The sequence below is a fragment of the Eurytemora carolleeae genome, unplaced genomic scaffold (assembly GCF_000591075.1).
Source record: "Eurytemora carolleeae unplaced genomic scaffold, Eaff_2.0 scaffold21, whole genome shotgun sequence".
In the NCBI taxonomy this organism is placed as follows: domain Eukaryota; kingdom Metazoa; phylum Arthropoda; class Copepoda; order Calanoida; family Temoridae; genus Eurytemora; species Eurytemora carolleeae.
Genome location: NW_019396207.1, coordinates 556,810 through 568,610, shown reverse-complemented (window position 1 = coordinate 568,610; position 11,801 = coordinate 556,810). Strand labels below are relative to the sequence as shown.

Genomic DNA, 11,801 nt, shown 5'->3' with positions numbered 1-11,801 from the left:
ATCAAATGCCTAATTTTAAAACACTCATTTAGGAAAAATGTGAGAAAAATGTATTGATTCATTACATGGAGATATTAAAAAGTCCTTGGTAAAAATTTAGCTTTTCATTAGTAGGTTTTAGAAATAAATAAAATACATTTTTATTTTTCACCAATCTTGTTAATTGAATAAAAAATGTTAGACAGAAGAAGTTCCTAGTTTTCCAATATTCATGAAAAATAAAATGCAACCAAAACAGTTGAAAACTACACAAATAGAACGAATCCAGAGATAAATAGAAGCAAATAGATAATCATAAAGAAAGGAAACTGAACAGCTAAAACTGTTCTCCTGATCAGATCACTATAGTTTTTAGAAATTAATATTTCCATTTATTGATAGCGCCGATTGAAGGATTCATATCTCTAATTGGATAATGAGATAGATAGAAAGATAGACGTTACCACAATACTATTGCTATTGGTTCAGAATAGACAACAAACACATGACTGAACCCTGATTGGAACAGGCACTAATGGACTTGGCATACAGGAGTGAGATTTATATGACAAATAGTTAGTTTAAATTGCTTCAGTTTTTCACCAATATTTTTTTATTCAGATTACCATATTGTTGTATTTAAAGAGGTGTTCATTAAAGTCTCATCTTTATCCATATATATTTAAGAAGATAAGGAAAATGAACTTATGAAATTTTAAAAATTGTCACATCGCATTTTCCTTTTTATTTTGACTCTCTGTAAAGAAAAAAACTTAGTCAATGATTCAATATATTTGACAAATTAAACAATTTGCTTTTAAAAAGTTCATTCTTTTCAACACTTAACAGAGTTACCACAATTTTTGGCGCAGTTCACCAAGTCTGCTGTATTAGAGGTCACACTTAGAACAGGTTCCGAGAGACAACAAGAGTAAGGACATGCATTTTCATCTGACCAGTAAAAATCAACCTAGAAATATTTTATTGCTTTTAATTTGTTAGATTACTTTGAAGAATTTTAGATTCTGATTTTGTTTTGAAAATTCAAAAATCTTTTGAGTATTTTCAAAAAAAAGATATCAACTTTTTGAGCTCAAATTGTCTCAAGTTATTCGCCCTCTGCATAAATCCTGAGCTGGGACCTTTAATGTTAGATACCTTAAAATCCTGATCGCTTCATTTCAATATCCACAGTAGGCATTTCAGAATTTACCCAGAATCTATGTGTAATCTCTTGATTTTGAATATCAGCAATTTCTCTGTACTTTCATTATTTGAATACAAAATTCTCTTGCTTATTGTTTTATGCAGACGACTCATAACAGATTAAATAAGTCTGTAGACTAAGAAAAGATTGAAACCTATTCTTGATCTTGATATCCACAGTTCGAGATATCCCAGCTTGGGTCAAATTTTAAAGAAAAAACTTACTCTGTTATTTGCCAAACTCCATTCTCCAACACTTGCAGTCCACATAATTTTGCCGCCTGTCACTTCACTTATGAGAGAAGCCTTAACAGAAAATTTGCATAAAACAAAAGTTTACAAAAAGATTTTTTGTTTATTCACCTTGTAACATGACCCTAGAACATCCTTATCAGTTTCACCCTCAAATACAGCTTCATTTCCAGGGGAAAAGTCAATCATATCCTCATGGTCTAGTGCATTAGTTTTACATTCAGTAACCCCAGATACAATCTGTCCTCCAATGATTTCTAGAATGGGTCCATCCTCCACAGCTGTTCCTTGGCATCCATTGCATGATCCAGTGTTAAGAACAATCTGTTTGAGAACAGTCACACCATCTGCTTGTATACATTCATGAACTCCATTACATTCAAGAGATCCAGCACAGTTATCATCATCAATACAACCTAGTATTAAGATATTCTTTATTGAATTGAATGTAATTTAAGCCTGAGTATTCAATGGATTACCTGGATTGCACTGTCCAACCTCATTATTCTCGCTGTCACACCAATTACAATTATCATACATAGGGGTGCAAATTACATCAAAACCTGGACACATTTCATCATTCCTGCAACCTGCTACACATAAATTGTCTTCAGCACAGATTGGTTTTTCAGGGTCCATACAATCTGCATCTACACAACACTCTGGGTCAGTACAGACATGATCTTCACATGTTGCACAACCACCACAATCAGCATCAGTTCTGCAACCATCCTCACAGATCAAGGCATCAGTACAATATTCAGTAGAGGCACAATCCTCATCAGAACAACAATCAGGGTCAATACACTGCATAGCATTCAGATCACATGATGAGCATGACATGGTGGTGCAATCTGAGTTCTCATTACATCCTGGTACGCAAGTATTTGCATCAGAGCAGTACTCTGTATCTAAACAATCAACATCTGAACAGCAATCAGGATTGATGCATTCAAAGGAATCCAAGTTACAGGTTGAGCAAGCCATGGCTGTACAATCCTCATTAGCACAGCACTCGGGTTCAGTGCATTGATTGCTTTCACAAGTAGAACAGCCTTTGCAGTCTGAATCTTCATTACATCCAACTTCACAGGTGTTTGCATCTGAGCAGTACTCTGTATCTAAACAATCAGCATCTGAACAGCATTCAGGATTGATGCATTCAAAGGAATCCAAGTTACAGGTTGAGCAAGTCATGGCTGTACAATCCTCATTAGCACAGCACTCTGGTTCAGTGCATTGATTGCTTTCACAAGTAGAGCAATCTTTGCAGTCTGAATCTTCATTACATCCAACTTCGCAGGTTTGATTATCAGAACAGTATTCATCAACTTTGCAATCAGCATCGCTGCAACATTCTGGATTCTTACAGATGTTGGACTCCATGGTGCAAGTTGAACAGCTCATATTTGTACAATCAGAATCATTGCAGCACTCAAGAGGGGTGCACTGATTTCCTAAGCAGGAGGAACAACCCTATTTAACAAATCTACTTAAATCTTTGCATTGTGTTATGAATGTTTGCATATAAAAAAAGCCTTGTTTAATAAGAAATTTAAAAAAGATGCCTCGCAATCTGAATCTAAGCAGCACTCAGGCTCTGTGCACTCATGATCTATGCATTCTCCACATGTTCCACAAGCAGCATTGTTTCTACACCCTTCCAGACATTTGCCATCATCACAGTACTCATTATCTAAACAATCCTCATCCACAAGACACTCCACAGGCATGTAGCAATCAATTTTTGAAGGCAGTGTAATGAAGTCACATACAGGACCAACTGGGTATTGGTATCTTACATCAAAGTAAAGAGCTTCAGTAGCACTAGCTTTTGCACATTCAAAAAGACATGCAGAAAGGTCAGGCTCACAAACCCAGAATCGGCTGCAATCTGTAAAAAGTGTCAGTAGAATTTCATGGATTTCAATTAAAGAAACTTACTCCACATATGCTCAATAAATACTGGCTCCTTTGTTACTGGATTAACATAGTCTTCACATTTTGGAGGCTTAGTATCCATCGGCAAGCAATCCTCTAAAAAATATGTTTATTTTTAGGTTTCAGGTTTCTTATTGGGGAATATGAACTTTTTGATATTTTAGAATCTAGAATTCTCTTTTTGCTCTTGGTAAAATATTGTTCTGTAGTCATTTTACACTGGTACAAAATCTAAAAAAAAACAATGTAATGCAAAAAGGTTTGAAGATTTGGGGAGTGGGGGGTATATATAATCTTCTTATCAGAACGATAAGATATAAAATAGTGACAAATGTATTTCTGGTCTATTTTTCTATTTTAAATCATTTCTACATTTTTCCTTTAACCAATCTGGGAACTTTTGTGTTGTTTACAAATAATCCCAATCCTCTATTTTCTCTGTTCTCTCATTGGCTGACCGCAAAATTTCTTGGCTGTTGATTGGCTGTTTGTTTTCCAAAGCATTGATTTGGAAATCCAAAATTCCCACCTTAGAAGTTCCAGCCAATGAAGAGAAATAAGTGCAAGCCAATTTAGAGTTTTGAACCCCTTTTCAATAGGTTAAACTGTCTTAGTTGAATACAACTTTAGAATTTCTTCAGAAGTTTAGAACTCAAATTAGATATTAAATGAGTTTGATCCAGTGAGAATTATCATAATTGTGAAAAATAATTTTGAACAAATTTATCACACAATTGGTAATTTGTCTATACTTTCTTATGTCAAGATGTGAAAAGCTGAACTTACCTGGACCAGCCATTGCACTTGGCATAATAGCCAAAAGTGCCAGTAAGTACAACATTTTGATATTACTCTGAAAAATATGAATTACCAAGCTGTTTTTGAAATAATATACAGTGAAACCCTTAATAACAAATACATCGGAAGAATTTATCAAATGTTGTCTTGACAATTTTTCAATGAGTTTTACACGCTATTACGTAAATTTCAGTATTTGCGAAAATAAATAAATAGCCATGAATATGCGGAAACAGTTTTAAAGAGTTCCATATAATCATTTAATTAAAAAATTAAATATCTGCAACTTTCTATTATCAGAAAGTGAAGAATACGACATTTGATGAATTCTTTCGATGTATTCGTTATTAAGGGTTTCACTGTATCTAAAGCTTTGTATTCTTTTCCATTTTACTTTTGCTTTTAATATGGATCTAGGACCATTTAGTTTTCTTTCTAAATAGAAAATTGAAAATTTGGCATTAAAAGATATTTTGAATTTCTTATATATTTAAGTCTATTATAATGCTCTCATGTCTAAACACTTTTTTAAACTCAGAGTACTTATTGAGAAGAAGTACTCTTATATAAATTCTAAACAATGATAAGCTCCAGATTAAAATTCAGAAATATCAAACAAAGAAAATTGACAGCATTCATACTTCTTAAAATTTTAACTGTAAATTCCCCTTTGAGCAAACTCGTAAATTGGCTTTATAATCGCCGCAAATAAATCAAATAAAATTTTTAAATTGTGAATTACTTATTTTCATTTTCTTGGATACAGAAGCCACCCCCTCCCCCCTATAATCCTACAGCCAAAGATAGCTGACCGAACCCTACACTAGTTGGAAAAACAGAGAAGGGAGAAAGATTTAATCTTCAGGGTGGAGATTTTGGCTAGGATACAAATCAGTTGGGAGTTTAAGGGAGGATAAAGAAATTCCTACTCCTACTCCCCATGTTGTTATGACGGCTGATCTGAGTCCTGAGAAGCAGTCAAGCTCAGGAACGGAACTTCAGAATTGCTCCTGCCATGGGTTAATCAAAGATCTGCACATGGTAACCAGAGTCTGTGGATCTAGATGGCATTCAAGCCTAGAATGCAAGATGATCACAGGAAACCCGAATCTGAAGAAACTACAGTAGCAGTATATCCACATCGCTTTAGTTCTTTAATTTTTCTTATTTGCTTCCCTTTTAATAGACATGTTCAACTATTTTGTTCTTTTGTTGGTGCGTGATTTGATAATTACTAGGATATTGATTACCCCTTTTGTAAGTTAACTTTCGGACATTTAACACTAAATCCTGTCAAATAACAAACTAGCTCCTGATGGGGCCCGGTTCCAAGCACGAAATTCAATGTTCTATTTTACATGTTTATACTGAGCGTCAGAAATTGCTTTCTGGCTTGGTTTAGAATACAGCAATGAAAAGTGTATTGTAGTTTTAATGGTAGCGTAAACATTGAAGAGTTAATCAGGGAGTTGGAAACCTTTAACCTTGTCCCGTATTACAGAAATCCTTATATTTTTAATCACATGGATTTTAAAACTAACATTTTGTTAAAAATGAATAACAGTAAAGTAATTTAGAGTTTAGACTCACTCGTTCCTTATTCCACATGAATGAAAACAATTTTCTTAGAATTTCTTAGATTTTATATCAAGAGCTCTTTTGGCAAATGGCTGTAGGCTAGTTTTTTCATACTTTTAACCCCCCCCCAAAACAAAAAAAAAACACCCTTGGCTGTGAGTTATTCCAAATATTTGATTTCCTACGTCAATTATCCAAGGTATATTTACATAAGGTTTAAATATGTAGCTGAAGGTCTATAACTCTAGGAAAGTAATGTTTAGCAGCTTACTGGAGATAACAAGGATCCAGTTTGAACTAGGATTCATAATTGGAAAACCCAACGAGGTTATAGTGTATAGAGGGAGGATGTACGCTAATCATTTATTTTATGTACAGGTCGTGTATATCAAAGGTCAATCTGTATATTGCAGTACGTGGGGGATTTCTGAAAACAATTTTTTTCGCTTAAACATAAATTGGTTTGAAATAAAGAAAACCTAAAGGGGCTAGTGTAGACATTTAATTTCAAAACAGTTCCTAACATGCCTAAAAATAAAAGATATATCAAAAACTCAAACTATTGTTTAAAGGAATAAAGCTATTTTTAGTGTTTTTTAACAATTGTTAAAACATGTCATGCATGTGTCACAAAATGTTGTCCCAATTGGTTCAGCCGTTCGACGTTTTTAAAGACCCAGACATAAAAGGCAACTTGGATATACTTTCTAATTATTTATCCCAGCAGTAAACCTATAAGAAAATACAATTTCGAATTTGCAAATTGTTGCCAACAAATCTTCAATGATAAAAAGACGAATGAAAAGTGAGACTGGAGATTTAAAGGGAGTGTTGGCGAAAAAAGAAAGGGGGTATAGACTTACGGCGAAAAATAAGCGCTTTTGATCGCTACTAATCTTACTTCTATACTGAAGAACGTTTCGTCCTTGCAAATTCAGAAAGTTGCAACATTCAACTCGGATCGTAAAATATCAATTTAATTCCAAACAATTCGTTCAGATATCACAAACAATAGTCATCGATTATTTTTCGACGCATTTGTATACAGTTGGTATTTCATAATATTTTTGATTTTGTTTTTTTAAAATAATATTTCGCTGGTGCTGGAATTTCGAACATTCCTGGAAAATATGAAAATGTTGTCTTCATTCTCAAAAATTACTCAAAAGTAACTGATGGTGATCTGATAATAAAAGAACAACAAATATTCTGAAATATCAATTATATACGAATGCTTCGAAAAATTATCGATGATAATTGGTTGTAATATCTCAATGATTTGTTTGGATTTAAATTTATATTTTTTATGATCCGGGTTGAATGCTGTAACTTTCTGAATTTGCATGGACGCTAAGTTCTTCGGCATTAGTCGTTTTAACAATTTTCACCTCATAGGCGCAACATATACGAGTAAGATTAGTAGTGATCAAAAGCGCTTGTTTTTCGCGAACACTCCCTTTAAAAAGTGACTTTTGGATTCACACCCTTCTAACCCTTGTGTGATCAAGAATCAATGAGATATCCTCATATTTCTATCTGAAATTGATAATTTGGTGTCCTCCACATTATTAGTTAGATACAGGTTTAAAGGGTACCATTGTAAATAGGGCGTGATTCACATACTCAGCCCCTGTGTAAAAACAGTACAGTAAAGTTGTTGGAAATATCAAAATTAATATTGTTTAGTTCAAAATAAGGGGGAAAAAAGTGAACAGTACATTTTTCAATCGGTTTTTTGTGCTATTTAGATTCAGGTTTAAAGGATACCACTGTGAATGGGACTCAATAATTATAGGGAATCACTTGAAGTTCCGTCTACAGGACACAGGTGTGAAAATACTTTATTTTGATTAAATACAAACTATAAAAAGTAAAAATCACATCAAAATCTTTTTCACATGCATGATACCCATTACAATAACATTCATAGTTGCATTTAATTTTACTCAACTTTTTTAATTTTTTGAAATTTTAATAGCAGGGTAAAAAAGTTACTTTTTCGTCCTATTGTAGGGCGATAAAGTCACTTTATCACCCTTCTTAAATTGCGTGATTACAGCCTTATTCATTCAAAATTAAGCAATAATAAGTTGCCAATTTTGGCCACCATGGTGGCGTGCAAGATGGTGGCGTGAAAGTGGCGCCATGGTTGCAGGATCAGAAGTGGCGCTATGGTGGCAGGTTCAGAAGTGGCGCCATGGTGGCAGGTTTAGAAGTGGCGCCATGGTGGCAGGTTCAGGAGTGGCGCCATGGTGGCAGGTTCAGAAGTGGCGACATTTTATTCCTAATTGGTTTAGAAGTGGCGCCATGGTGGCAGGTTCAGGAGTGGCGCCATGGTGGAAGGTTCAGAAGTGGCGCCATGGTGGCAGGTTCAGAAGTGGCGCCATTGTGACAGGTTCAGAAGTGGCGACATTTTATTCCTAATTTTTAATTTATATATTCATAAAGCAGATAAAAAATCACTGGCAATGTGAATTTAATATTAGATTAAGAATTTTTGATTAAAATGATAAATGAATCGGAATAGATTAGCAAAATAATTCAAATCGCCACATTACACGATTTTGAATATTATATACAGTCTTGAAATTTAGAGTGTAACCCTAAACTCACCCCTGCTCTACACTGGAAATATATCGGAAAGATATCTTATATTCAGTAATTAAGAATCATAGGATCTCTACATATTTTTTTTAATCTTTGAGTTATTGTTACTCAGACCAACTTAAATTACTCCCGTTTTTGTGTTATTATAATTAAAATATTTGAATCCTCTAAATTCAGTAAAATGAAAGTTTTATTTTAACTGTATTTTTTTTTTAATTTTGAATAACAAGGCTCCACTTCCGAACTAACCACCACGGCGCCACTTTCGCACTGCACCGTGGCTAAAAATGAACTCTCATTATTCCTTAATTTCGAATGAATTCATTTTGAATGAATTCATGTGAACTTCAAAAACTATGGTTTGATTTCAATACTCAAATAAACACAATCTACTAAAAATTGTTAAACAGTTAACAGAATATTTTAAAAGAAATGATTAACACTATCAAAATTGTGATAACTATGCAGTTTTCTGATTTGATTCATGTATAAATACCTTTTTTTGTGCATTCATAGTTTACAGTGTACGAGTTTAAATTAATTGAACTCTAAAAAGGGAAGTGTCAACTAAAATGAAGTAAACAGTCTCTTGAAATTTTAAGGTTTTTTTATCATGAATTATAATACGACAATATTAATCAATTGACGTCAATAAATATACCTTGTTATGTTTAACGTTTATTACTTTGTATTAACATTTATTGTTTTGTGACTGAATGGCGCAGAGCCGCTTATCTTTTTAAATATCTTTTGAAATATGTGGGAATAAATAATGCCCGTGAATAGAGAAGCGGGGGNACTAGACACCAACACCAGATGTTAGACCCCAACATAAGACACTAGACACCAACACCAGACATTATCCACCAGACACTAGACCCCAAAACCAGACACTAGACCCCTTCACCAGACACTGGTCACCAACGTACCAGACACTAGACACCAACACCAGACACTAGACCCCAACACCAGACACTAGACCCCTTCACCAGACACTGGTCACCAACGTACCAGACACTAGACACCAACACCAGACACTAGACCCCAACACCCGACACTAGACCCCAACACCAGCCACTAGACCCCAACACCAGACACTTGAAACCAACACCAGACACTAGACACCAACACCAGACACTGGACACCAACACCAGACACTAGACACCAACACCAGACACTGGACACTAACACCAAACACTAGACACCAACACCAGCATAAAACACTAGACACTAGACACCAACACCAGACACTATACACCAACTCCAGACACTGGACACCAACATAAGACATAAGACACCAAACGCCAACATGCATTAAACACTAGACACCAACATAAGACACTAGAAACCAACATAAGATACTGGACACCAACATAAGACATAAGACTCTAGACACCAACATAAGACGTAAGGCACTATAGACACCAACATAAGACACTAGGCACCAACATAAGACACCAGCATAAGACCAAGACACCAAACGCCAACATAAGACATTAAATACTTGACACCAACATAAGACACTAGAATCCAACATAAGATACTGGACACCAACATAAGACACAACACAAGACCAAGACACCAAACGCCAACATAAAACAATAGACATTAGACACCAACATAAGACACTAAACACCAACAAAAGACACTGACATTAGACACCAACATTAACAATATTCAAGGGTGGATACAAGGGGGGTGGGAACGCTCAAACTGTCCCATTAAACAACTGATCCGAAAAGAACACTTTTTCAAATTTTTGAAAACAAAGAAGGAGGTTGCAAAAGGAAACTTTTATGTGAATTATCAGAATTATCAAAATAGTTAACTGCTTTTATCCTTCTCGGATACTAGAGGAATACTGATGCCTTTATTCTTGTTTACAAACACTGCCCAGAGAGAACTGGTTTCAATATATAAACACTATTTGTTAGTCCAAAATCAGAACAAGATCGAAGCTTAGGTTAGATTTGAAGTCGGAGCCAAATCATAGCTAAACATCAGCTGATGGAAATCACACCTGGGGTTGGATTTAGCTTCGACTTCACAGCTAAATCACAGCAAATGGGAACAAACTATTCGCCATTTTTAAGCATTCACCATGATTTAGGGTACAAATAAGCAGACATTAAAACTACTAAAATTGCAAAACATGAAAATAGAGACCAGAAATAATATAACAAGATGCATAGTTCAGAAAAATGAAAATATTTCTACGATTTTAAAAAACCTAAAAATAATATAATTTCAAAAAGATTTTTTTAAATTTTTTAACTAATAAATTAAAAAAATCTAAATTTTCTTGAAAATATTTATTTTTATTTTTGAATACTAAAAAAAGATTTTTTAAACAAAAAATAAACCTTTTTTATCAGATATTTTTATAATTTTATTATTTCTGTTATTCTCTTTTTATTCTTCATCTTTTATCTCTATCTATCTATCTATGTATTTATTAGTCTATCCATCTATCTAATTTATCAATCATTTTACAATTTTAAGGCCAAAAATCAAAGACGACTTTTTAAAGTGGTCGAGAAAATATGAATGCCCCACTAAATTTATTTTTTGCTGTCAGTTAGGAAGGCCAGCTGTCATCAAATCATAGTCAGAGCAGCTTAGATTGGATTCATAAAACAAATTACTTGTACTTTGGCTAGATCTGAAATCATACTAAATCCAACCTCAAAATTTTGACTTATGAATGAGCTTTGACTAAGATCTGAAATCTAACCTTGTAGCTATGATCTCAAATCATAGTCAGAGTCAAAGCAAGTTACAGCTCGACAAAGAAACCGGGCTATTAACTTTCCTTGCATTATTACCTTGTATACAAGTAGGAATAAATCGTTTTCACTTTTTTGAAAAACGATTGTTTCGTTTAAAAAACGACAAAGAAAAAATTAAAAACGAAATGGTCGTTCTTAAAAACGGTTGTTTTTAAAATAAACATTTGTAAAAAGTAAAAACGAATAAGTCGTTTTTTAGCTTTAGATCGTTGTTTCGTTAATAAAGGTAAGTCGCTTACAATTTTTGACGATCGTTAACGACGCCCCTTCATTAAAAAATTTAAATAGTTTGTCATAAAACTCAGATTTTGTGTTAAATCTGAGAATATATATACTATAGAATAACAGGTGGCAGCATTTGGTTTGGGAAGTGTTGGACTGTGGGGGTTATGCAGTACAATACATAAATGTCCAGATGTTCAGTAATCTTTGGGGGGGATTTTGAAGATTCACTTTCCAAACTTTCTCTTGTTATCTTTTTATCTTTACTTCAATTAATCAAACATGTATTTTCAAAACTGTTTCACACAGCCTGTTATAAATCTAGGTCCTGAGATTACACTACTCAAAGTCTAATTACAGTCTCACTGACTCTATCTTTAGCTAAAACTCAAGGCTCTCAATTCTAGCCAAAACTCAAGGCTCTATCTT

The 11,801-nt window shown here is 34.0% G+C and overlaps 1 protein-coding gene across 1 annotated transcript; it reads right to left on the bottom strand.

Annotated features, from left to right (window-relative positions):
* Positions 1-752: 752 nt before the first annotated feature.
* On the bottom strand, positions 753-4,270 carry LOC111698185 (prestalk protein). The gene is made up of 7 exons (XM_023468445.1): positions 4,165-4,270; positions 3,382-3,474; positions 3,006-3,331; positions 1,917-2,913; positions 1,549-1,853; positions 1,411-1,491; positions 753-949 (listed from the first exon to the last, which is right to left on the bottom strand). The coding sequence occupies exons 1-7, from the start codon at positions 4,217-4,219 to the stop codon at positions 815-817; spliced, it is 1,992 nt and encodes a 663-aa protein (XP_023324213.1). The 5' UTR covers positions 4,220-4,270; the 3' UTR covers positions 753-814.
* Between the last annotated feature and the right edge of the window lie 7,531 nt (positions 4,271-11,801).